Genomic DNA, 25,787 nt, shown 5'->3' on the forward strand with positions numbered 1-25,787 from the left:
AATCGAACATTCCCGGTTCTGTCGTGGAATTAAAAATCTATAATGCTGCAAGCCAGCCAACACCAGGGGAGGCTTGTGCAGTCTTGTGCGAGAATTTGAGGCTTTAGTTGACCTGGTCAACTCTGCACTTCCAGCCTGAGCCGGGAGAAAGGAGGGGCAAGCTATAGAATAAAGTATTAGCGTCTGTGATGGATGCCTGTCATTTGCAGATGGAAATCACTCACCTAGCACCAAGGCACCAGCCCAATTCGTTGCCCTTGATCTTCTTGGCGATCTTGACCTCACGGTCAATAGGCATCTCGTAGCCAGTGTGGAGGAGGGCCATCATGAAGTTAAGGTCGAGGCAGTGCTCGGGGCGGTCCTGGAGCTCCTTGAGAGCGCCAGGGACGCTGGAGAACACATCCCAGGCCTTCTCGCCGCCACAAACGGAGTTGGCCAGATCGTGCATCTCGCGAAGAGTGAAAGAGTCAGGCATACCGAGAGGCTTGGTGCGGTCGTAGAAGTAGGAGAAAATGTAGACATCCTCGCGAGCGAAGGTCTTGGCAAGGGTAGGCTGGTGGACGCCGTTGAAGGAGCAAGGAGCGAGCTTGCAGGACTCTTCCTTCTTGAGGATCTTCTCGGCGAGGTTGCGGCACTGCGCGGGGGCGGCTTGGGAAGGACCGGTGAAGTTGAAGGTGACGGCCTTGCCAAGAGGGTGTCCCTCGTCCAGCTCAACCTCAACCTCCTTGACCATGCCGGGAGCAATGCAGGGGTGAACAATGGGCTGCTTGACCCAGCTGTCATCGGTCTTCTTGCTCTCAAACATCTCGTTGACCAAGGTCTTGTGAACGGCCTTACGGGCGCTCATCAGGCCGTATCCAAGATGGGAGTGCTGGTACAGCTCGAACTGATGTCCGCCGAACTTGAGGTCGTACTTGTGGTCGCCCTCAGCAAGCTTCTCAGGCATACCGCCCTCCGGCGCTCCCTTAAACGTGGGCTCGAACACAATCTGAGTCGAGCCACCGCCGAGATCAAAGACGGCAGCAGTTGGGCTCTTGTCGGGACCGCCAATCTTGCCCAGAAGGTAGTTGGTGGTGATCCAGGCGTACACACCCTCATCGGCACCATCCATGATAGCAACACCGTTGTCCTCCTTTCCAACAACGGGGAAGGGGTACTTGGTCTCGAGGTGGTTGCGAACGGTGTCGAGAATCTTCTGAGCGTTCTCAGGGCCGACCATACGGAGACCAGCAGTCGCCTTCACTGCGACAGGGCTGCAGGACTTGAGCTTGTCGGGGACGGTCTGCATGGCAACCTCCATCAAAGCATCGAGAGTCTTGGCCGCGGCCTCAGGATCGTCCTTATACTTGCTCAGGCCGCCGACAGACTTCTCAGTCATCTTGAACTCCTCATGCTCGAGCTCGGGAGTAGCGCCGCAGTTGTTGAACTTGTAGACGTGGATTCGGGATCCCGTGCTGCCGGCGTCGATCATCAGGACATATTGGACAATGGGCTTCGACTTGGAGCTTGAGACAGAGCACTTTTCAGTGCCGTAAGAGGCATCAGCCGGGACTTGGCCACCACCACCGGTCGAGACTGCAAGATAGGTGTTAGCATCGCTCTGTCGCAGGAATTCAAGCATCGCGCACCTCCAGGACTGCGAACATTGACTCCTCTAGGAGACAGGTACCAGAAGAGAAAGACGACGAAGAAGGCGATGGCGCCCGTCCGCATCCAGCGGGTCTTCTGTGCTTGGGACATATCTCCTAAGCTGGCAAAGAGACCAGTTTTTCGAGCAGGTGCAAATCGACCGGGTTTCTCGTGAGGATCTCGGGCGGGTTGCTTGGTCGGCAGCGACACAGATGTTCTTCGCATTGGTCGCGTGTCGTCGGAGGCAAGAGTGGTGGCTTAGGGGAACACAAGGGGACGCATGCGAGGCACGTCGCCGTTGTGTAGGAGGACAAAGGAGTGGACTGAACCAAACCGTGGACCGATGTCGAAGGGAGCACGGCGACTCGAAGGCAAAAAGCAGCAGGTGCGTGCAGCCGAAGGAAAATGAGCGGACGGGACGGTCGTACAACACCAGCAGATGGACGAAGATGGATGTGTCGAGTACGAAGTTTCGTATATGTAGGGGGCCTTCAAGGGGGGATGGATACAAGATAGCAAATTACCTAGGTAGCTAAAAAGTACGTCGGTACTCCTCTCGCAGTCGGTACTCCGTACTGTGGCCTCGAGCAGATTTTCGTTAGGTGTGGTTTGCTTGGAAGTCATCAAAAAATCAAGAGAATCCCTGCTAAATCTGACAGTTTGCTAATCTTGGGTGCGGCAGCGGGGACGACGCGAAGCCACTAAAGTGCTGCAACGACCATCTCGCGTCACTCTTAATGGCTCCGCGCTCAGGGGGTGGGGCCTATCATTCCCTGCTGAGGTGCCCCTAATTGCCCTGTGCCACCTCCTCGCCCCCCGACTTCCATCGTCTCCCACTGATAAACTCCGCCGGGGCCTGTTGTCTCCATTCATGGCATGGGGAGGGTTGAACGCTGTTAGGTAAGCACTTTCATGGGTCGTGCGATTAGATGCCGAGGACATCTGGTCAAGCCACACGTGGCGCCCGTCTTACCGGATCCGACTAAGACTTGGAAGCTTCTCGTTCATGACTACGAATGCTCTGTTGCCTCCCGTTACAAGAGTGTATATTGAGCGTCAAAAGACTTTATCGCAAGGCCAGCTCTCTAGACTGTGCGGCAACTGTCTGATTCCCACCAACTCGATTTTCCTCAGCTCTATTAACGGCCTAGCCTCCTTCCACTTCGTATCCACCAAGACACAGTTGCCCCTTGCTTTTGACTTGCACCTATCACCGACATGGACGTGCATCTCTTGACGTACGACCTGTCCAGAGGACTTGCCCGGCAAATGTCCCAGGGCATGCTGGGATTCCATCTTGATGCAATCTACCACACCTCGATCCAGCTCAATGGTCGAGAATACGTTTACGATGGCGGCATCGTCGACATCACTCCCGGGACCTCTCACCTGGGCCAGCCGATGGAACGAATCTTCCTGGGCCGCACAGAACTGCCCATGGAGGTGATTGAAGAGTTCCTGGACTCTCTCAGGCCAATATTTACAAATGAGGCAAGTGTGCAGCGCGGAAACCTGATGCAAATTCCCTCTAACTCGTCCACAGGCCTATGACTTGTGGAGGCACAACTGCAACAACTTCTCGGATTCCTTCGCCCAGTTTCTGCTTGGAAAAGGCATCCCCGAGCACATTATCAAAATGCCGGATGCCGTTCTCAGCTCCCCGTTTGGGAGAATGCTCATGCCTCAACTGACTCAGGCCATGACTTCGAACAGGCAAAACGGTTCGATTCTTGGCATTCAGAATGGCAACACCGTCAATGGACACAGCTCCGCACCGCAACCAACCAGGCCCCAAGCCAACGTCAGGGTAGTCAACAGTTCGCAGGAGCTCGACGCTGCTCTCGAGTCTGCAAAGAAGACCTGTGCGGTTGTCCTCTTCACCTCGGCAACATGTCCTCCTTGCAGGGCCATCGCCCCAACCTTTGACGAGCTCTCAGCGGAAGCCGGTAACAAGGCAGTTTTCATCAAGGTTGATGTAGCCAAGCTTACTCCTTTGCCGGAGAAGAACTACCCACGAGCGACGCCGACTTTTGTCACTTACCTGCACGGAGAGAAGGAGAATGAGTGGGCAGGGGCAGACCCGGCTGCGCTTCGGGGCAACATCCAACTCTTGTTGCAAATGGCTTTCCCCCGTCATCCCCACGAGTCCCTAAACCTACCGAGCTTTTCCAACCCGAATGGGCGGCCAGTGCTTTACTCCAAAGTACCACCTTTGGAGAAGCTACTCGCAAAGATGGGAGCAACAGCAACGGATCCTGCTGTGCAAGGAGTCAAACAATTCATTGAAGCCTGTGACAAGCAAGGCCCGGCAGCTGCGACTCTGCCAAATCTGAGCCAATTTGCAGAGTTCCTGAGGAAGTCCATTCATTCACTGCCGACTGAGGTACTCTTTCCCGTGGTTGATCTTTTCAGATGCGCTCTTGTCGACGCAAGATTCAGTGGCTATTTTGCCGAGGAGAAGGATCACCAGACAGTCCTAGCCATTTTGAACTTTGTCAACTCTCACAGCGACTGCCCTTACGCATTGCGTCTTGTGACGCTGCAGATGGCGTGCAACCTTTTCTCCACACCACTCTACCCCGAAGAGATCCTTCGCAACGAGGGTCTCAGAGCGCCAATCATTCAGTTGATATCTTCGAGCTTTCTGGACGACAGTCACAATAACATTCGTGTCTCTGCATCCTCCTTGATGTTTAACCTGGCATTAGCTAGCAACAAAGCAAGACGAGAGAAGACAGGCGACGTTTTACCCGAAGGCGACTCCGTGGAGCTGGCAGCGTCAGTATTGGAGGCCATAGGCCAGGAAGAAAAGTCGCCAGAGGCCTTGCAGGGCATGTTGCTTGCTCTGGGCAACTTGGTCTATTGCACGCCATCAGACAGTGAGGTGTCTGATTTGCTCAGGACGATGGACGCAGAAGATGCGGTTCTCGCCAAGAAGAAGCAGTTTCCTAACGAGAAAATGATCTCAGAGGTGGGAAGCGAGCTTCTTGGAAAGGGGCTGAGACGGCCGTAAGACGATGAAAGCCCCTTTGGTAGAATAAGCAACGTAGAGGTGAGCAGCGGGTTATGGAATGGAATTAGGCCGGCTAAGGAAGACACCAGAGCTGCTAGGCAGGGCCAAGACGACCGCAAGAGACCAGGGCAAGATTAGACGGCGTGGCGCAAGGCGTTAGTTACTTTGACACCATCACTAGAAGCATAGAATGTTTAGACATTTTCGTTTGCGCGTGCACCTGAAGCCACGATTGTTTACTCGGCAGAGCACAGTGACAACCGCCTCTTTCAATTTTGCGTCGACACACAGCTGTCATTCTTTTCCGGCACATCGACTTTCAAACACGAACTTTCTTCCATGCATCTTTCTGTGCAATTAGAAACACCTTTCTTTTGCCTCATCAACTGGAAACCTGAAGCAGAGCTTTCGCCAGCCAGCAGGGGTGTCAGCTTAGGCGCACAAACACAGCAAGTGTGGCGCCACTGCCCCGGCAACTCGGCCCCACCACGTTACCTCCCAATTGGGCAACAAAGTAAACAAGCCCGACCGCCTCGTCTTGGGATGTGGGCGACACATCGTCAACGTTACCGCGCGATTCTCGATGAAATTACCACCACCTTGCGTGGACTCTCTCTCGACCCTCGATTGATGCCCTCGGCGGTTTTCGAGATGCCTCAGCTTCACTCGTCTGCCTCCACCCCGTCCTTGCGGTCGCACGATGCGCCCGTCAAGATGGACGGGGGCAATGTCCGGGTCGTCGTCCGAGTTCGGGCGTTTCTGCCCAGAGGTACGAGTACCCATACGATGTGAAACGAGATGTATGCTGACAGATGCGCATAGAGATTGAACGCGGCGCCGAGTGCCTGGTGGAAATGGACCCCGTCACCCAGCAGACGACGCTGCTGGTGCCGAACGACAGCGACCCAGCGAACGCCAAGGCGAAGTCGAGAAAGATTATTGAAGAAAAGACGTTCACCTTTGATAGCTCGTTCTGGAGTCACGATCTTAACGACAAACACTATGCGCACCAGTCGGACGTCTACAACAGCTTGGGCGAGGAGTTCCTCGACCACAACTTTGAGGGCTACCACACTTGCATCTTTGCCTACGGCCAGACGGGTTCAGGCAAGAGTTACACGATGATGGGCACACCAGATCAGCCGGGCTTGATTCCTCGAACGTGCGAGGATCTCTTCGAGCGAATCGAGGCCGCGCAGAACGAAACACCCAACATCTCCTACAACGTCAGAGTATCGTACTTTGAGGTCTACAACGAGCACGTGCGCGACCTTCTCGTGCCTGTCGTGCCCAACCAGCCGCCGTACTATCTCAAGATCAGAGAGTCGCCAACGGATGGGCCATACATCAAGGACCTGACCGAGGTGCCGGTGCGCAATCTTAACGAGATCTTGCGATACATGACGGCGGGAGATAGATCAAGAACCGTGGCCAGCACCAGGATGAACGACACCAGTAGTCGTAGTCACGCCGTCTTCACCATTATGCTCAAGCAGATCCACCATGACATGGAGACGGACGAGACGACCGAACGAAGCTCACGTATTCGATTGGTCGATCTGGCTGGCAGTGAGCGCGCCAAAGCGACAGAGGCGACGGGTCAGCGCCTCCGCGAGGGAAGCAACATCAACAAGTCCCTAACCACTCTCGGCCGTGTCATTGGTGCGCTCGCGGACGCCAAATCGGGCTCGAGAAAGCGGAGCAAGGACGTGGTCCCTTACAGAGACTCGATCCTAACGTGGCTATTGAAGGATTCTTTGGGAGGGAACAGTAAAACGGCAATGGTTGCCTGTATCGCGCCGTCGGACTACGAGGAGACTCTCTCGACTCTGCGTTATGCGGACCAGGCCAAACGTATTCGCACCCGCGCTATTGTCAATCAAGACCACATCTCGTCGGCGGAGCGTGATGCACAGATCACTGCCATGGCGGAGGAGATCCGCGTTCTCCAGTTGTCTGTATCGGAGTCGCGCCGGCGCGAGAAGGACAATATGGACCAAGAAGAGAAGCTCGAGGAGTACCAGAACCGCGTGGTGACCATGCAGCGCATGATGGAGGAGCGCAGCCTCGTCGCAGAGGGAAAGATCCGGAGCTTGCAGACGGAAAATGAAGCCCTCCGTCTGCATCTCAAGTTGGCACTCGACAGTCTCAAGAACCCCATCCCCGCCGTCACCGTCAAGCCGGCAACTGAAGAGGAAGACGAGACTGAAGAGGCCAAGGCGGGGCAGGGGGATAAGGAGAATGCCGAGGACGGCGAGTCATTATACGACGACTCGGACGATACGGCTTACGACTCAGATGTCATTGAGGACAATGCCAACGACATGCAGGATTATATGCGCAGCCTGCTGAGCGACTTGGGCATGTTCAGACGGAAAATCGGAGACGACAAGGAGCGATGGGTTGGCGACGTATTGGCAGGTGCGCTGAATGCGTAAGGAGACAAGAAGGAGCATTACGAACAAGTGCGGCTATTGGTATATGTGCGTGTGGTGTCAAAATCACGATGATAACAGCATGGTGTTTAGGGAGTCTTCGATTCAGGGTACAGGGCTGTTATGGACGACAGTCGTTTCGCACATGCACGAGCCCGTATGTTAGGTTAGCACGGCATGAGAGAGACGAATTAGGATAACGTAGGATAGGATAACGTAGTATGGGACAAGTAGAAATGCCCTTCCAAATGTATGTAGATAACAAAGTTCCATGGATACGTCATGATCGAAACGTGTGAAGCAAAGACAGCCGGGCTGTCATTTCGTAGGGAAGTGGGCGGGTCTTCTCTCTCCCCTCCGGCTCCTGTCCTCTCTCCCTCACACAGACGTGATCTCAAACTAGGCATCCATCCAGACGGTGCCTCAAGATGGGCAACATGGAACAAGGTGGACGATACACGTGCTGTCAGGGCCGATTGGCATGGTTAGCGGCCGGGCCGGCGTGATGGGGACATCCCCGTCCCAACTGCCTGCAGCTCAGGTACGGTTTGAAAGGGGCGAGCACGGCGAGAGAGAGGAGCGTTATGGAAGGGATCCCGCTGTTAGGGTTGGTTGGGAACGAACGTGTGAACTCCCCCCTCCCAGGGAAGGAGGCTTTTTCGGAAGAGACGACGGAAGAGCGTTTGTCTCGAACTATGATTTGTTCTGACGTGGTTCTTCCGCCATCCGGCGGCAACGTGTGCAACGGCGGCGAGTAGAAACTTTGACGGGACGAGCGAGACGTGCCTATCACTTGCGCAAAGTACAACCGTAGTCTGCACAACATCCCGTTCACTGACTGGATTGACAGTCGTGGAGAGCAGTTGTGGACTCTGGACGAGTATAGTCGTTTATCTGGCGGCAGTCTCTGACGCGGAAGCGCTAGAGCCCATTCATGCCTGTTGTGTGGTCTGTCTCTCTGTGTGGAGATTGGGTTTGGACTCTTGGGACATTGGATGGAGTTATCCCTTGTGTGTTCAGGACCTTGAGTTCGTGCAGTTTGAGAATGGGCGTATTGAGTTGTATAGTTGCAGAGGAGCGGTGCTTGGCAAACGCTTCAAGTTGTTTAACGTTGCGCGCGCGTCGTTGTCTCGAAGGGGGGCCACGGGAAGAGGGCACACGAATGATCTGTCTGTCAGATGTGGTGATCTGCGACCTGTCACCAGCCCATCTATTACAGAGAAGTGACTGCTCGCCGGTTCCGCTTCGCAACAGCCGGGCGCAAAGGACAGCGTTGGTACGTGTCTGAGACCATGTAACCGTTTGGCAATGGGGGTCAGTTAGTTCAGTCCAATGGGCGGGGGGAAACCGATTGTCTGGACGGGCGAGGTGAGCACACGCGGCCGGGAGAACTTCCTGCACATCATGCCTGGTGGGCAAAAGGCAAAATCGAAGAGAGGTTCGATCTGGGCCCCTGAGATTCATCTCAAGTTAGTCTTTACTTTGCGCGGTGGCTTCGATGCCGGGGCAGACTCAAGTCGGGGGAGCGAACGAATGGGCATCTGAGACTATGGCCGGATGGTTTTTGTCTCTTCGGTATCTCGGTCCTTCCTTTCTTCTTCCGGTGGAAAGCTCGCAGAGGGTTCCGAAGCTGCTGAGAGGGCGAAGCGGAGTGTACTTCCGCCGACAACTCAATTGATTTCATGGGTGCATCTGCGTCTGTGACGTTGGAAAGTCAATCTCTGAGCACGTTACCTGAGCGAGGTTACCGCGTAGTGCGTAGTGCTTGGTACTGACTGACATGACGTGCAACTCGAGCGCAGAGGCCCGGTTCCAGACCCTTGGGGCCATCGAACGGATTATCCGAACCAAGACGAATATGAGAAGCTCCAGCTTACGTCGGCTTAGATGCACATCATACCTTAACAGTCGAGTGCCTGCCTCCTTAATTCATATCGGGATGATTGGGGGAGAGGAGACGTTCGCACGGCATCCGTATCAATTCGCTACGGTGCACTTAAACTCGTTGCTCTCTGGGGCGCGTGCCGGTGAACCCTGCATTTCCACGGCACGGCACATGCCTTGGCCCATGTCCCTGTCGCCGGTGCGCAAGGTACCTGACGAATAGGCACCTTGTCGTGGGCACGGCACGCCATTGCCTCAGAGGGGGGGACAGCGAACATTGAGCAGCAAGTCAGGGACAGCAGCCATCGTCCATTGCTGTGCCGTAGCAAGCAGCAAGCTTCTCGAACCTGAACATCCGGTCTTTGCTCCCACTCCCGCGGCAGCCCCCCCGTTCCCCTCCCCCCTCGTCGCAACGTCTTATTACTGGCCGCAAAGGCGGCTCGATGTTTCAGGCCGGTAAGATGTTCCCACCAAGCTTCTCTCTCTACCTTGGCTCTGCCCTGTCTCTGTCTCTGTATCTTGTGTCTTGTGTGTCCTCTCTGTGTGCTGTGTGCTCCGTGTCTATCTATCTCTCGCTGCTGCTCGCCGTTGACGCCGCTTTCGGTACCAGTTGACTCTAGCGTCAGTTCCAGCACTGAGCAACGCACGTCTCCAGACTCGGGACGGACGGCCCACGGAATGTCACCCTAGGGTCATGACCGGCGTACTCTATTGCTGCTGGCTGCTGCCACTTATTACGCCGCGCAGCGGCAGGAACGGCTGATGGCAAGGCCAGGCAAGCAGCAGCAGCACCAGTAACAGACAGCAGCAGCAGTGTGTGTCGCGCCGGCAGGGCCCCTATTCGTCGTCGCTGATGATCCCAAGTCCCAAGTTCCATTCGGGACGGTATCACGGTCGCAAAGATGAGATCCAGGTTCCAGGTCCCCTCCTCTTGTGCCTGGTCCCCGGTCCCTTGACTTCCCCTTCCGGTGTCACTCGCCAATTAACTGCCAGGTTCCCTGCTCTGTTGCGCTTCAGACCTCAGATCAGAGGACTCTCGACCGGATTCCGATGCTCCCTGTCCAATCTCCAGACAAACTCCCCTAACATCCAGAGGGGAGGTCAGGTACGGTACCTGAAAGCTAAGCTGAGGACGCGGAAAGGTACCTCGGCGCCTGGACGCCGTATCGTCTTGTGTCGTGTTCCCTCCGGGTTGCTGTCTCCTTTGGTGAGGTACCTGGACAAATGCAGCACGGTAGACGAGTAGGAGTAGGGGGTGCTTGTGTCTGGAGGGAGGCGCCGCTGCTGCTGGCCACGACGAAAGACGAGGACCGAATTGTTGGTGATACTTATTACCCTCAACCTTACTGCCCTCTCTCTTCCTCTCTTCCCCTTCCTCTCCTTTACCGCCTCTCCCTCGGTCGCCGCCTTGTCGTGTTGTTCACCTCTCTTTGACACAAAGCTCCCTGGATCCGACTGTCGAGTCATTCAGAAGTTGCAGAAACCTGTTGTTTGTCGCCGTCCGCCGTTGCTGTAAACCGCTGAACCCTTGTTTCCGACCTCCTCTCACTCAACCTGTCTCTTTTGAAAGGGTTCCTTTCCGGTTTACGGTTTCGTTCTTATCTCGTCCCGTGCCCGAATTGAATTGAGCCCGGCCGACATTGGAGGAATACAAAGCGTCAGCAGCTGTAAAGCAACAAGGGCATATTGTGTGGATTTCTTGCCATCGCCGAGATTCATCTCTGAATAATCGAGAATACGCCACCCCTCGATTGCTCCTGCCACCGTCCCTTGAATCCGCCAAACCAACCACTCAAGACTTTGGTCGCTGTTCATTGGTGAAATCCAACAGCCCACGACGCCTCTTTTCCCGCACCGCAACGCAGACCCCGCCGTCAAAAGCGACCAACAGCACCAACAGCAACGACAGCAATAAGCCCACGTCGTCCAACCCCCCAGTCCCTCCACTAAAGAGCCACAAGGGGGCTGCCCACTTCTGCCCCTCGTTGCTACATTAGGCACTGCCGCAGACCACCGAGCCAACGAACGAACAGCAAGCCAAACGGCTCCCTCTCTCTCTCTCTCGGCCACGTCCACCCGACCCCCGATCCCCGACCAGGTGCTAGGTCTTGCTGCAGCCGGCCACAACGTACGAGCCGATAGCTTATTCCTGAGCCCGACATTTCACGTTCTTGACACCTCTTATTACTCTCAGTCTGTCGTTCTGCCCTTCGTCCTTCTTTGCGTTCTTCTATACCCCTCGTATCGACCGCGACCATGGCTACCAGACCAGCGCTCTTCACCCGTGGCCTCTCGGGCCTGTCCCAGAGCACCACCGACCCCAACTCGCCCAGCGTCAGCTCCCCAGCCGACCAGCGTGACGATGCGAAGCGCAACTTCCTGAAGGCCATGCGCCCGCTGCCGACACAACACTACTGGAACGTCTACTTTGACAAGTAAGCCTGCCCAGATTCCATCCAGCGTGTTTGCTCTCCTGCTGCGCATCCAACCCCGCAACGAACAACACCATCCCCCCTGAGCCTCGCCGAGGTCCTAGCACCAGACTGACACCATTCTCTCGCAGGCAAAACAAGGACCAGAAGGCAAGCAATGATGAGGAGTACAAGGTGCAGCTGGAGCAGCTCGGCTCCCAGATCGAGTCGGTCCAGGACTTTTGGAAGTACAACAACAACACCCCCGTCGACCAGATTAAGATGCGCGAGTCCATCTACCTCTTCAAGCAGGGCTTCAAGCCCATCTGGGAGGACCGCCGCAACATCAACGGTGGTGCCTGGACCTTCCGCGTCCCCAAGAACATTGGCCCGGACGTCTGGACCCGTGTGCAGCTGCTTGCCATTGGCGAGAAGCTGCAGAGCGTCCTCGATGACAGTGAGTCCCTTTGCCTCTGCTCACACACGCGGAGAGACTGCGGGATTGCTAACGGAATGCCTTTCTTTAGACGACCAGATCTGTGGCGTAGGCCTCTCGGTCCGCTTCAACTCCCACCTCATCTCCATCTGGCACCGCGACGGCTCCAAGCAAAAGTCCATCGACGCCATCCTCGAGTGCGTCCTAGAGGAGCTGCCCGCTGAGCTCCGCCCCAAGCCCGACAACTACTTCTACAAGCGTCACCAGGATCACCAGGGCTTCAAGGCGCCCCCCGAGCTCCAGGCCGTCATTGACTCGCAAAAGGCGGCCGCCGAGAAGGAGAAGGCAGCCGCTGCCGCCGCCGACACGACGGCTTAGTATGCCGCTTCCGTGCCTCACTCTGCTCCGTTCTGAACAGAGCGTATGCGGCAGGCGCGGCGTGCCGTGCGACGACGATTCTCTTTTTACTCTGCGTTTTTCTCGTTCTATTCTTGCACAAAAGGAAGCCGGCCAGCAAATAGGCTACGGAGAGGACACCATGAACCCATCCAACCTCATCATCTCACACATACGGGAGGGTTTTGTATTTGACTTGGGATAAGACGAGGATGTAATAATCCATATTTCCAACGTCTGGTCATGACACACACACACACACACACACACACACACACAACGCATGGCAAAACCAAGGGAAAGGCCGGAATATGCATATTTCAAGGGCGTTTTTATGAGCATGGAACCAACCAGGGGGCGGTGGAAGAACACCCCGACCCCCACACCACATGGGCTGCACTGAGTTCAGATAGAATCATTATTATATCCGGTATTCACCTTGGTACAACCTGTTTTGCGCGATTCGTGAAATTTGATGAAATGAAGTCTGTCCTGCCCGCCGTCATGAACCTCCTGTAGACGGTAAATCATCATGCCATGCCATGCCATGCCTTGCCAAACGCCAAACACCTCGCGGGGTATAATGAACAACGCTCGAATGCGCACACCTCCTCGTCCTCACCGCCAGACCCCAGCCCGGCGCATCACCTCCTCAAACTCCTCCCTCCTCACGCCCCTCCCAACCCCCGCTCCGCCGTTGGCCTCGAGAATCATGTCCCTCAACACCTCATCCTTGACGTCCTCCCTCAGCACGCCAGCAACCCTCTTCAGATCCGCCAGCGAAATCACGTCCCGCCCTCCGCTCGAGCTCCCCACGCCGGTGAACAGCCGGAACGCCTCCTCGACCTCCCGTCTCCTCTCCTCGCCCCCGGCCCCGCTGGTTTCCCGCTGGTGGTACTTGAGCGCGCAGATGGCGAAGAAGGGCTCGTACCCGACGAACCCCTCGCCCTCCGGGTCCAGGATCTCGACGAACTCGGCCTGCTCGGCGCGCGAGGCCGGCGGGATCCCCAGCGCCACGAGCGCCGACCGCACGTCCGACGTCGGGATGACGCCCTCCTTGCCGTAACCGCGCATCGGCTCCGCGAAGAGGGAGAAGGCCTCGCGGATCTCGCGCTCCTCCTGCGCCGAGATGTTGTGCTCCTTGGCGAGCTTCGAGGCGCGCGGGCGCGGCGGGTCGGCGGAGGCGGCCGTTGGCGGTTTGCGCTTTGCGGGCTGGGAGGGGGAGAGTTAGCTGTGCGGGTGCGGGAGCGGGCCGGAGGTGGATTACCATTGTGAATTAATGTGTTGTTTGCTCCTGTTTGTTTGGAAATATGCTGTGGTTATGTCTGGCAGTCGAGAACAGCGGTTTCGGTGTGAGGCGTGAGTTGGACGCCGATGACGATGCATGCGCCGGGACGCTTTGCTCTGCGACGACGCGTTGATTGGTTTTCGGCACGCACACAGTGTATATGGCACGTGCGGACACCCACCAAGCACCGTATCGCCGGCCCCGCCGCAATAGGGATATAAAATTCTGCAACGGCTTGGGCTGATTCCACAACTTCACCTTTTCACAGCCATCCATTGCACCACGCGATGGATGCGCAACTTCATCGAGGACGGTAAAACGCTTCGACAGATCATCACGCCTGTACTGGCGCGCCTACACTGGCGGGACACGCCTATTCTGGCACAGACAAGTCGCCTGAACTGGCAAAAACACAGCAGCATCGCCCTGCAAAGACTTCGCCTACTCTGGCACAAACACAATGCCACTGCAAAGCCCACACGCGGCCGCACGCAGTCTACAGCCTCCGCAACGGACGGCACCTCTCTGCAGCCCACGCAGACCTCCATCGAGATTTTCTCCATCTCCAGAAACCCTCCAGCGGCCGGAACATGCCTTCCGCACGCCGCGGGCCTCGACATCCCGACACTTGACGGATGCATACACCGTTTTCTCGGGAGGCCCAACAGACAAACCTCACGGCGTCTGCCGTTTTTCCCCTTTTCTTATTCTCTCGAACCGCTTCAAAATATGCTAGAGCTTGCCGCTTCCAAAACCCAGAGCGAGCACGTGTGGACAGTGAAGCAAAATTGAACAAACGGGGGCGGTCGCAGGATGAACCGCCTCTTCCCTGGGCTACACCAGTCGCACGATCGATCTCGGTCGGGCGCTTTGGGCCTTCGGGAGACATGCTGATGATGAGATGTGAAGATGTCTGCAAATGAATTTTGTTCTCTTCTAGAGAGCGAGTCTACGCCGCCATGTGGTCTAGTAGAGATGATTCGTAAACTACTGGTATCACCTCCGCGCCTCCGTATTGAACCCCACATCCCGTCCGCTTGCTTCACATCAAATTTTTGACTCGGGAGGCGGACTTCACAAGTCAGTCTACTGTAGTACTCGACCGGAGACTATGTAACTTGACGAGGGGGAATGAAGCCTACCACTTACTCACTTGAAGTTGTTCTTCATCTCGCGCAGCTTGGCCATGACGGCAACGGGCTCCTGCTCTCCCGTAACCTTGAGGATCTCGGGGTCCTAATATCTCTTGTCAGCCTGGAGCGCATCTCTTGGTGCATCACTGTCGTGACTCACATCCACACGCATAAAGACGTTGTGCTTCTGCATCAAAGTCAGCGGCCCACTCATCCATCTGCCATTCATAAAGGGGACGTACCTTTTCATCGCCAATGGTGAACTTGCCCTGCGTCTCCTCGTTGTTCTCGGCGAACTTTTGCAGCTTCAGGATAGCCTCGTTCTGCAGCACCGACGCGGCGAACTTGACGTTGGACTTGGTGTACTCGTGGCCGGGCTTGGCTCCGACATCAGCTTCTCACTCATGCCGCCGATCAGGGACTCAAACTCACAAAGACGACAGTGTCGTCGGGCAACGCGGCCAACGTCTTGTTCAGCGCCTTGTGCATTTCCTCCGGGGTCCCCTCGAAGAACTTGCCGCAGCCTGTGTCGATGGTGTCAGTCGCGACGGCAAAGGTGGAACGGAGGGGAGGGGGAGGCACTCACCGCTGTGGAAGAGCGTATCGCCCGTGAAGACGACCTTCTGCTCCCCGTCCTGCATGAACCAGCAGATGCTGTCCTGCGTGTGGCACGGCGTGTAGAGCGCCTTGACCGCGATGCTGCCAATCTTGAACGAATCGCCGTCCCCGGGCGTCCTCGTCACGGCCTCGCAGTCCTTGCCGCCGATGATGGCCAGGTCGGGCTTCTTCAGCTCCTGACGCTGTTGCGGCATGTCAGCAACATCCATGCTCGTCTTCCTCAAAAGACAACTCACCAGCTTCTTGTTGCCGCCCGCGTGGTCCCAGTGGCTGCCAGTCGTTAGTCGGATGTGCCCTCTCCCCCAAAGTCGAAACTCGGAGGTAGACTCACTGGTGCGTGTTGACGATGGCGGTGAGGTTGATCTCGTTGTTCTTCAGGGCCTTCTCCAGCACGGGGGTGACTCTGGCGCAAACATTGTCAGCTCATGGACACTGGCTGAGTACTTCACCACATCGCGGCGGGAGGGGTCACTCACTCGGGCGGGTTGGCCGGGTCAATGATGACGGCGTCGTTGGTCTTGTCGTCCTTCACCAGGTAGGCGTAGTTGTTGCTACTACCCTTCCCTACACATCCACGATCGCGTCAGAACCGGGACAACATCGTGAGACTTGAACGACGCACACATGGGAATCGACTGGATATGCATGGCGTTGGTGAATGTAAGCTGCAAAAGTTGTCAGCAACGGCCCCTCCTTCAAATGTTTCCCTTAAGACGGATAGATGCCTACAGCTGCTGTTACGGTAGCGAGGTTGTGTCTCAGAAATGGCCTCCTTGCGATGAGGGGATTCATGAAAGGCAATTGCAGTGGTGAGAAGTCGTGTCGTCGGTGCTTCGAGTGGTGGTATTGACTGCGCTTCAGCGGCAAGTCACGGTGACGTTATTACAAATCTGAGGAGGGGGCCCCTGCAGTACGTTGCTCCTCCACTCACTCATCGTCATAACCCCCCACGTGATGCAGCAAAACGTCGTCACTTTGGATTCAACATTCGACGTCAACATACCGCTAATGAAGGAGGCATAGTCAAGAATATGGTATCAGGTCGTCTTCAATTACGGATGGGCTGGATTCAGGCAGCGCCGATGGGACGCGGCTTCCAAGGGCCCTCGTGCTTGGCCCAACCGATCCCACCGCTCTCATCGCCCTCATGTTCCGCATCTTCAGCAGCCTTCTCCTCGTCCCTCGCGTCCGACATTATGACGTCCCTACTCCGTGAAATCTGCGTCCTAATCTTCTCGACCTGTTGCTCCAGGTCAACATCCTCGCGCTCCTCCATCTCTCCTTGTCCTTTGTGCAGAAGCTCCCTCGATAACCTCAGAGCCCCCCGCAAGACTGCATCATCCCTCGGCGCCTCCATGACCTGCGACAGCGCCGTGAGCAGCTGGCTCTCGTCCAGCCTGCCCAACAGCCTCCTCCGCTCAGCCTTCCTCGCACCCTCCGCCTCTTCCAGGTACGCCGTCACCATCTCACGATACCCACGCGCGGCGGCGTCCCCAACGATGACCTCCTCCTCGTCCTCATCCGCGCCCAGGTGCTGCCAGTAGTACTCCCAAATCCACGCCAGAGCCTTCCTCGCTGCGGACCGCAGCTTCGCCAGGGATGGCAGCTGCTCATGCGTAGCCTGGTGACGCAGCTCCACAAATGTCGCCGGCAGACCAATGGTTTTGGCCACGGAGTACATGCTCAGCTTGCGCTGCTTGTCCTGGTGCCCGTCGAGGAGCCCGGTCACGAACCTGCAAGTGTCAGTGAGCAGGTGCGGTACGACGATCAGCGATACTAGCATCGTGAAAGACAATCCCCCCAGGGGCCGCCGGCCAGAGACGGACGAGCAATCCGGACGGCTCAGGCGGAACCATGACCGTATACATGATCAGGGAAGATGCCTTGCAGGTGTTGGTGTTGGTTGAGAGACCACACGTCTCCTGCAGGTAAAACAAATGCTGCCGGGCCAGGAACGTCAGTCAGCCGTAGGTCAGAGTCGCGCTCGCGACCCAGACAAGCTGAGACAAGAGCGAACACCGAGATGGTTTTGCCAACCATGGAGAAGGTGTGGCTTCGAAAGGCTAGCCCGTACAAGCGAGCGGGCGCTCTTGTAAGTGTTTGCAAGTGTAATATTCGTCTGCAGATCAGGCGATTTCACCCGGTCGATTCATCAGACGGACCGGCCTGGGTCTGGTCTATGGTCTCTGATCTCTGGGTCTGAGGGGCTGAACCCAAAAGACGGGCAGGGCGTCATGGCAAGAACGGAGGGTGAGGGTGTGTCCCAGACACAAAGGGTGGTGTGAGAGCAGAGGATTTGACAATCCCGCCCTCAGAGGGCAAAATTATGAAATACCCGAAAGCCAAAATAACGCCAACGACGACAGGTGCCCAGATCCCCGGGGAAGGGAGGGGCGTGGAGATGTAAAGGCCAGAGGGGAGAAAAGACGGACAAGCCAAAGGGCAGAACAAACCAACACCGTGTTTCATGGCCCCAAAGAGGGTTGGTTGGGTTGGCTTTGGTTGGGAGGGTGGGAGACGGGCGGGAAGCAGCCCAGACGAGAGGGAGCAAACGGCCGAAATAGACTTTGACATGCCCCCCTTCTGTCTCGCTTGCACTGCATAGCATGTATGGAAGGCTTGCTTTATATTTGCATGGAAGACCAAAAAAAGCAAAAAGACGAAAAAAGAAGACGAAGAAGCCAAAACGTACCGACTAAAGGCGGCCGCGTACGCCGCTCGTACGGCGTAGGTGCCAGCGCTCCCGGAGCTCTCCCCGTCGCTGAGGATGGCGGCCGTCAGCAGCGCCGTCGACTCGACCATGTGTGGGCAGTTCCCGCGCTGCATCCACATGGACACTCTGGCGACGGCGTGGTGCTGGGCCGCCAGTGCTGCTGCTGCTGCTGCTGCTGCTGCTGCTGCTGAATGGTCGTTAGCGCTGGTGCTCGTTGCGGCCGTGGTGTCAGCAGCATGGGTCGACGACGCCGACGGTCTGGGTGGTGTAGCAGCCGTAGCGGGTGCCCGGGTGGTGCTGGCGGCCATTCTGGCTTTGGTGGAGGGCGCTGTAGTGGCAGCAACAGGTGCTGACGGGGCGGCTGCGGGATAGAATTGCTGGCGAACCTTGAGCAGCTCGCGGCGATCGCGCCATGGCGTCAGGATGTATTGGACCATGCTTCCGATCGTCGTTCGTTCGGCGGGCTGTTGAGCTGCGCCCAGGTAGCGAGTGCGCGCCCTCGTATGTGTGCTAGAACGCTAGAGTCGCGCGGCGTAGAGGCAGCAGCTGTGTGCGCGGTAAATGTAGGCAATGTTTCAGAGCCGCGTCCGGAAAGGTTCTCGTCGTTTGTTCCTGGTGCTGGCGGCGTGGCTTCAAGGCTTTTTCTCCTTCGTTTTTCGAGGCTTTTGGTGTTCAGATGCAAGTACTCGGTACCGAACGCCTTCTCCGTAACAGGGCGCCCAACCGATTTGTCTTTTCTCCCCGCTGCAGTCCAATGCTGCAGTCCAAGGGGGTGTGTGCTACGCAGTATTCGTGGAATACTTCGAAGTCGATAGATGGAACGGGGAAAAGGGAAGGGAAGAAAAGTATGGAGACAATTTTTTGGCTATCTAGTGAAATCCCAGACTACCAGACACAGACACAGCACACGACACACCGCCAGCCGACCACCGCCAGGGACATGTAAAGCGCCACCCTGCCTGCCTATGGCAAGTGCAGCGAGACTCTCAACCTCAGGGGCATCTCATTCCACACTGACCGACACATCAGATGAGTTGCACTTTCTCTCTCACCAACCTTGATTCCGTTCGTACCGTGGCGTTGCACCAATGTCTCTGGCCCATATTCGAACGCCCGCTCTGGCGCTGCACAGCTGAGATGAATCTTTTTCATTCCTTCACCACCGCCCCAATGTCCGGTCTACTCGAGAGATGACCGAATGATGCAGGGGTAGTGCAATGTTGGGGCTCACGTACGGGTACGGGACGAGAGTGCATACACATCGTGGACATCAATGCGTCCTTCTATATCCATGGGGGTCTAAACTTTTATTTTACTTCTCATCAAGGTGATCGCCAGAATCGACGACACCCGGTTGGGACCCGAGCCGGTGCGGCCCAGGTCTGCCACAAGCTATGCCACCTCACGCCACACAAACACCCTCTAAGACAGGGTCTTCTCGATCAAGAAAATTCCGTAATTCTCTTTGAGCTCCTTGATCAAGGGGTCGTTGATCTTGGAGTTCATCGGCGCCAGGACACCCTTCTCCGAGATGGTGCCGTTGAGCACCTGCTGGACAGCAACACCGCAGGGGACACCAACCAGCTTGGCCATGGCGGAGTAGCCCTTGGGGTCGCCGTACTCGACGAGGGTCGACGTCCTGGTCTCGCGGGCGCCGCTCTTGTGCTCGATCTCGAACTTGTGCTGGAGCATGACCATGTCGCGCTCGCCCTCCTCGAACTGCATCTTCTTCTCGAGCGTCGCGCAGAGCGTGTCGAGGGGGTTGCCGCGGGGGATGGTCTGCTCGTCAGAGAAGACGCCGATCCAGCGGAGACCGCTGAGGATTCTCTGCTGGTCCTCGGGGGACTCGAAGGTCGCCTTGGAGAGGATGGCGGCCTCGAGGTCGCCCTGGCTCGACGAAGCGGCGCCGACAACGGCCTTGGTGGCCTCCTTCCAGGGAACGGGGCTGGAGAGAGCCTGCTGGGCGGTGTCGTCGAGGAAGCCAATGTCGACGAGGACCTTGATGAACTGAGGGAAGCCCTGGTAACGGAGGGTGCCGCGGATGATGGTCTCCGCCTCGGGGATGTTGTAGCGCTCCTTGTAGGGAGTCGAGTCACGGTTGGGGTACGCGACGAAGGCGTAGCCGGGATAGATGTAGTAGGGCTTGGCGGTGCCCATGAGGTCCTTGGAGGCGACGTCGACGACCTGGCCGTCCTTGTAGTACTTGGCCGCGTTACGCAGGGCAAGCAGGACACCGCGAGAGGACCACGAGAACTTGTAGCCGAGCGGGTTGTCAGAGGCTTCAGGGGCGGGGAGACCACCGCAGTAGGAGAGGAAGGAAACAATCTTGCCTCCCTCGGCGTGAACCTCCTCAATGGTCTTGACAGCGTACAAGTGGTCGATTCTTGCACACGTCAACATCTCTGCTCATAATTCGTGGTTGTGCGTCTGCCACACTTACCCAGGGTCAAGACCGATCTCGTTCATGACGGTGATACCGGCCTCCTTGGCCTGCTGGTCAAGCTCCATCATGGCGGGGGAGACATAGCTGGTGGTGACGACGTGCTTCTTCTGGCGGATGGCCGACTTGATGACGGTCGCGTGGAAAGTGTAGGGGATCAAGCTGATGACCAGATCGTGCTTGGCGACCTCGGCGTCGAGAGCGGCATCGTTGGTGACATCGAGCGAGATGGGGGTGGCGTGCTTAACACCGGCGGACAGCTTCTGGGCCGACTCGAGAGTTCTGCAAGCTGCATTGGTTCGGGACGGGTTAGTTTCGCTACACCAAACACACAGCGAACGATGGCGCGCAATGTCTGATGTCAGACGCGCACGAAGACGGAGGGCTCTTGCTCACCAACAGTGACGGGAATGCCAGCCTCGCTGAGGATGTCCAGGGTCGGCCGGGTCACGAAGCCCGCACCGAGCATCAAAACGCTCCTACGCCCATGGCAAAAGTAATTAGCGCGGGGTTCGTCCTCTCACACACACAACAGACGGACGGGTGGTACACAGCGGGTAAGTCGTACTGGGATGCCATCATGAGAATTCGAGTTGTGTTGTTTCTGACTGTATCGTGTGCGATGCAATTCAGTGATGTGTGAGTCGAGGCTTCAGCTTCCACGAAAGAGGGGAAAGGTCTCGTAGCCAAACAGGACCAGGTAGTTTGGCAGCAATTGCAAAAAAAAAAATCGGATCGCTACCCGGTATCTTTGCTGTCGTGATTCGTGACTCGCCCGCGACGAAAATTTCCACAGCATCAATGGTGGGGTAGAGTTGCCAAGTCGAGCCGATAACGGCCTCTTCCCCCTCCTTCCCCCTCCTCCCCTCTCCAACACTGTGAAGTGTTTTCTCACTCACTCAGCTGGCACTGTCGGGTTGGGCTTCCAGCAGTGCCAGCTGTGTGTGGCTCACTGCATCCTTTGAGGTGCGGCACACAGTAAGACACGGTGGGAGCAGACGCTGAGGGGGAGGAGGCTGGGGGCCGGTGAGGTCACCGCACCAGAATTTTCTCAGGGGACACGGCGGGGTGTTTCGCGACCTGGCAGGGCTGGCCAGAACGGCGGGGGTGGGGTTCCACAGTGTACAGGATTGGCCGGCCGCTGGAATGTGACAGGGGAGCATGGACCCACACTGCAGCTCATGCCATGCTCGACAGGGATGCTGTTCGGGAGGCTCTTTCTCGCTTATTTTTAGCGTCCGCGTTGACGATTCAACTTCGATTCGGCGCCTCCTCCGTGCTGTTGGTGCTGGCTGTACGCACTGGTAGTCGAAATCTCCCGCATCTTGCACGCATCGAGTCACGATAGGTATAAAAAGTGGACAGGTTGAGTGTTGAGTCTTTTGCGCATAGCGCGGTGTTTTTCTTGTATTTTGGGTTAGGTCATCTATCTTCGCAGCTAAGCTGCACATCGTTTGACGACACGGGGACCACTCGTCTGGCCCCTGCGTCCCTTTCATTGTGTATCCCTGGGGTATTGTTTTGGCCTTCCCTTTTTTTTTCTTCCCCAGCCTCCGCCTTCCAAAATCATCAGCCTCAACAGATGTTTTTCCATCCTGAGGCCCAAATCCCCTCTGTGGTGATACACTTCTTGGTGGTTGTAATCATACATAGTTTACAAAGTGTCGTCATTAAATCATAATCGCTTGCGCTGATAGTGTACCGTGAAACTCCTTGGGTTTTTTTCGTTGTGTCGTCATATTAATCCTGGTCCTCGCCGTCGGCATCTTCCTGATCCTCGTCGTCGCTCTCCTCAGGGGGCTGCCACGACTCCTCGAGCTTCAAGCCCTTGCCGGTACCTTCGCGAGGACGGTACGGAGCACCCAGGAGAGAGGACATGGCGGAGCGAGAAGCATCGAGCTGAGGGTCGTGGTCGTACTTGTCAGGCGCGTCGTAGAGGCCCATGCCCACGAGAATCTCACCCTCCTCCTCAGGCTCGTCCAGAGGCTGGTAGGGGATAGTGTCCTCGTTGGGAACGATGGGCTGCGGCTGCTGAGCCTGGGGAAGGGTCTCTGGAGTCGGCGGCGACGTGCTGGTGAAGCCGTCCATGGGGTACGAGTTCCAGGAAGTCGAGGTGGTGGAAGGTGTCAAGTCGGGGAGAGTGGAGGGAAGCGCCGGGAAGGGCTCGGCATATCCAGCAGCCTCAGCTGAAGAGACATAAGCTGGAGGGGCCTGCTGGAGAACATTCCAGCCCTCTACGGGGAGATAGGAAGATCCATCGTAGGCGCCAAAGGGGAGAGAAAGTGGTGAGAAGGCGGCGGCAGGAGAAGTGCTGCAAGAGTAGGCAGCAGGTGTAGGCGGGAACTGCTGGTACGCAGTGTAGCTGTCGGTCTCATGGTATGCCGATGTGGTGGCAGGGAATGGGTAGTGGGCCACGGACTGCTGAACCGGCAACTTGTGCTGTTGTTGCTGGAAGGTGGATGGGTGCCAGCTGAGGGGACGACTGGGTCGGGGTTGAGAGCTGTACTCGGGCATCGGGACGTGGTCCATAACCTGCTGCCTCCTCCTCGCCAGATTTCCGTCGTTCATCATAGTCCTCCTCCTCGCCTGCATAGATGATGATGACCTCGGGCTGTTGTTTGCGCTTGTGGGCTTGACGACGCGCATGGCTGATCCAGTTCGTTGTCCGTTGGAACCTCTTGATAGCCTCCTTGACGCCTGTGATAGAGCCATCTGTCTCGACAGGTCGTCGAGGAAGGTGTCTTGGTGGTAGGACATGGGGACGACGCCCGGTAGAGCACCTCCCATGAGTGTGGGCATCATGATGGTGAATGTGATGCCGGTGACCGTTGTTGAGTGTGGTGTGATGTGAAAAGTAGAAGATGGTTGTAGTTGGAGACTCTGATGTGAGAAGCAATCGAAAGCGAAAGAGATGCGGCGGTGGTTGGTGATATAGATGACATAGAAAGGACGGACCCAAGGGCTAGCCTATGTAAGTACGGAGAAAGAGGCCTTGCTCTGCAAGAGTTCCAAGGGAGTAGCGAGAATACATGGGTGATACTAGATTGGTCTTGAAGAAGGATAAAATCAAACCTTAGCTCCAGCGGAGCAACGACCACACTAGACTACCACTACGGATACGCAGCAGGCACCATGGGTATGGAGTTATGGAGTGGGCCAAGAAAGACAACACCTAGTGTGAAGACCTTGAACGATTTGGCATGTGTGTACGAAGAGGCAGCGAGTTGCGGGTTGCGTGCATGGGGATGGGATGTTGATGGGAGGTATCCGCGCCGCCGTGCAGTGCAGGTGTCCCAAGCGGCGTGGCTGGACAGGGGCGGTACGTACCATTTCCGTCCCTTTTTGGGCGGGTGTCTAGGTGAAGGGGCGGCCAGCGAGAAAGCGGGCTGCGTCATATGGATTGGGCAGGGATCTTACAACGGAGGGTAAGTGGATTTCGGAGTCCAAGGAGACGAGGCGGCTGCTTCCCTTTGGACTGTCTCTGCACCGCAGTAGGCACGGCCGGGGTGGGCAGGGCAGGACAGGGCAGGACGGACACACAGGCAGGTGGAGGCAGGATGGGAAAGCATGGGAGGCATGGGACGGACTTGTCGATAGCGCTGGTGGGTGTGAGTGTGTGGGGTTCTCTGGTGAGTGAGAGCGTGTGGTGCCGCAGTGGGTGTGGACGCTTGGTTGCTTTGCCTTGGTGGTTCTGGCACAGAGTGGTGGTGGTGGAGGGCGAGGAGATGGGTGATGGACCAGGGAGGGCGAGGCACACTATGGAGTACGGACTGACTGTCCAGTCGAGCGAGCGCCGGGCGGCCACTGGACACTGGACTGGACAGGGCAGTGAGTGGAAAGGATGGATCACTGGCGGATGGATGAATGAGGGAATGGGTTGTGGAGCCGGCCAGGTGGTGGTGCCAATTCTACGCCATGTCCTAGGAGTGCGTGTGTGTGTGTGTGTGTGTCTCCCATGGACGGGTAGCGAGTAGCGTCGGGTGCCGCATGTACCGTTTCGAGGTACCTCGCCGGCCCCAGGACGTCGTGCCATGGCGGCACACAAGGCTCAAGTCGAGATGGGAGGGGGGCAGGCCTGCCTGGTACGACTGGACGGCCGAATATAATGAAGAAAAAAAGGAAAAACACACACGAGAAAAAAAAAAGCTGCTAGGTTGAAGCGGAGGGCTGTCCAGTACGTACCCTTCCCGTACCTTGCCATCCTGGTTGGCGGGTGGGCAGCACAGGGGCAGCGGGCGGTCAAGGAGGTAAGGAAAGAAAAAAGAACATGGATGGAACGTCTTTGGCCCAAAGAACCACTTGGCCCAGGCGCCCACGCCGCCAGCTTGGAGTCTGGAGATGGCCACCCCTGCTTGCGTCTCGTGCAACAACGCAGCAGAGCGCCGCATACAGGCCAGGGGCAGCAGGTTAGAAGGGGTCCAAGGGAAACCGCCTCTCTGCTTTGCTGACCCAGAGGGTGTCGTTACCGCATTGAGTCGGCGAGGCCCCGTCTGCAATCAGCCAGCCGCGTCCAATCACCCCTCGTCAACAACCCCCTGCAAGCTTAGTTTGAACTGATGGGTTACATCAGAGGGGGCGTAGTGTTATGAAGCCGCTGGGGATCTAAGGAACCCCAGCAAAGACACCCGCTCCTGGGACCATGGATCCATGGCCGTCATCCCTCCATGCCTGTCGCCGTCCCCCTCGAGCCTCCTCCTCCTCACCCTAAACACTAGCAGATGGGATGTGCATCTCGCCTTGCATGTTTTGGTGGTTTCCTCCAAAGTGCCACCCACCCGATGGTCTTGCCTGTTGATGGCCTTCCATCCTGTTACTGACCGATCGTCTGCCTGTCTGACTGATGCGAAGAGGAGTCGCCAATTTGTTCGTGGATGGATGCACATCCCGAATCCAGCACTAGCAACCTGCATGGTTGGCGAGACGAGACAACGTCCATTTCCCACCCTTCCACATCCACCTGAAAGCCTTACTGACACCGCGCAATCTAACATTAGAAAAGCCCGCAACTGTATCAGACAGCGGTTAGGCCGGTTGCCTTCGCTCGCCCTTGTCCAGCGGCTCTCCTACCGCTCATCTCGGGGAACCCATAGAGAGATCAGGTGCCACCGTCCAAAAGGCGGAAAACAAGATGTGAAAAAGCACAGACTCTGGATAACCCAAGATCTCCATCGGGGTCTTGGTCTCAGGGCCGCCGAGGTGAGAGAAGTTAGAACTATGAGAGAAGCACGGAGACGGTCCCTCTTAGGGAAGTCCCCTGGCGCAACAGTACGTACCGCACCAACTGCGACCATTGTCGGCCTCTTCGTGACCTATACTACCTAACCTACGGCTTGTTAGCTAGCAACTTCGAGACGATATATCACCATGCGTGCTTCCTCTAATGATCGGTAC

The 25,787-nt window shown here is 56.8% G+C and overlaps 8 protein-coding genes across 8 annotated transcripts; 3 read left to right on the plus strand and 5 right to left on the minus strand.

The window, feature by feature from the left end:
* Positions 1-103: 103 nt before the first annotated feature.
* gda1 (putative guanosine-diphosphatase) lies at positions 104-1,740 on the minus strand (the record flags this gene model as incomplete). Its single annotated transcript, XM_037320056.1, has 3 exons — positions 104-161; positions 225-1,575; positions 1,629-1,740. 3 exons carry the CDS (start codon positions 1,738-1,740, stop codon positions 104-106), a joined length of 1,521 nt encoding a protein of 506 aa, XP_037181969.1.
* Positions 1,741-2,847: 1,107 nt separating this feature from the next.
* Positions 2,848-4,642, plus strand: DESI1 (Desumoylating isopeptidase 1; the record flags this gene model as incomplete). Its single annotated transcript, XM_037320057.1, has 2 exons — positions 2,848-3,072; positions 3,173-4,642. The coding sequence occupies 2 exons, from the start codon at positions 2,848-2,850 to the stop codon at positions 4,640-4,642; spliced, it is 1,695 nt and encodes a 564-aa protein (XP_037181968.1).
* Positions 4,643-5,293: 651 nt separating this feature from the next.
* KIF1C (Kinesin-like protein KIF1C) lies at positions 5,294-7,080 on the plus strand (the record flags this gene model as incomplete). The annotated part of the gene is made up of 2 exons (XM_037320058.1): positions 5,294-5,411; positions 5,465-7,080. The coding sequence occupies 2 exons, from the start codon at positions 5,294-5,296 to the stop codon at positions 7,078-7,080; spliced, it is 1,734 nt and encodes a 577-aa protein (XP_037181643.1).
* A 4,137-nt stretch (positions 7,081-11,217) lies between these two features.
* Positions 11,218-12,186, plus strand: EIF4E3 (Eukaryotic translation initiation factor 4E type 3; the record flags this gene model as incomplete). The annotated part of the gene is made up of 3 exons (XM_037320059.1): positions 11,218-11,396; positions 11,525-11,829; positions 11,900-12,186. 3 exons carry the CDS (start codon positions 11,218-11,220, stop codon positions 12,184-12,186), a joined length of 771 nt encoding a protein of 256 aa, XP_037181642.1.
* A 2,455-nt stretch (positions 12,187-14,641) lies between these two features.
* CGCA056_v004805 (putative hydroxyacylglutathione hydrolase) lies at positions 14,642-16,035 on the minus strand (the record flags this gene model as incomplete). The annotated part of the gene is made up of 10 exons (XM_037320060.1): positions 14,642-14,728; positions 14,786-14,812; positions 14,868-15,002; positions 15,058-15,149; positions 15,212-15,425; positions 15,480-15,513; positions 15,575-15,646; positions 15,720-15,807; positions 15,866-15,908; positions 15,973-16,035. 10 exons carry the CDS (start codon positions 16,033-16,035, stop codon positions 14,642-14,644), a joined length of 855 nt encoding a protein of 284 aa, XP_037181641.1.
* A 277-nt stretch (positions 16,036-16,312) lies between these two features.
* On the minus strand, positions 16,313-18,393 carry las1 (Pre-rRNA-processing protein las1; the record flags this gene model as incomplete). Its single annotated transcript, XM_037320061.1, has 2 exons — positions 16,313-16,976; positions 17,936-18,393. The coding sequence occupies 2 exons, from the start codon at positions 18,391-18,393 to the stop codon at positions 16,313-16,315; spliced, it is 1,122 nt and encodes a 373-aa protein (XP_037181640.1).
* Positions 18,394-19,378: 985 nt separating this feature from the next.
* CGCA056_v004807 (Saccharopine dehydrogenase) lies at positions 19,379-20,975 on the minus strand (the record flags this gene model as incomplete). Its single annotated transcript, XM_037320062.1, has 4 exons — positions 19,379-20,339; positions 20,397-20,685; positions 20,793-20,875; positions 20,938-20,975. The coding sequence occupies 4 exons, from the start codon at positions 20,973-20,975 to the stop codon at positions 19,379-19,381; spliced, it is 1,371 nt and encodes a 456-aa protein (XP_037181639.1).
* Positions 20,976-22,136: 1,161 nt separating this feature from the next.
* CGCA056_v004808 (uncharacterized protein) lies at positions 22,137-22,340 on the minus strand (the record flags this gene model as incomplete). The annotated part of the gene is made up of 1 exon (XM_037320063.1): positions 22,137-22,340. The coding sequence occupies one exon, from the start codon at positions 22,338-22,340 to the stop codon at positions 22,137-22,139; it is 204 nt and encodes a 67-aa protein (XP_037181974.1).
* Between the last annotated feature and the right edge of the window lie 3,447 nt (positions 22,341-25,787).

This window comes from Colletotrichum aenigma (assembly GCF_013390185.1).
Source record: "Colletotrichum aenigma strain Cg56 chromosome Unknown KSG_Cg56_contig03, whole genome shotgun sequence".
Lineage (NCBI taxonomy): Eukaryota > Fungi > Ascomycota > Sordariomycetes > Glomerellales > Glomerellaceae > Colletotrichum > Colletotrichum aenigma.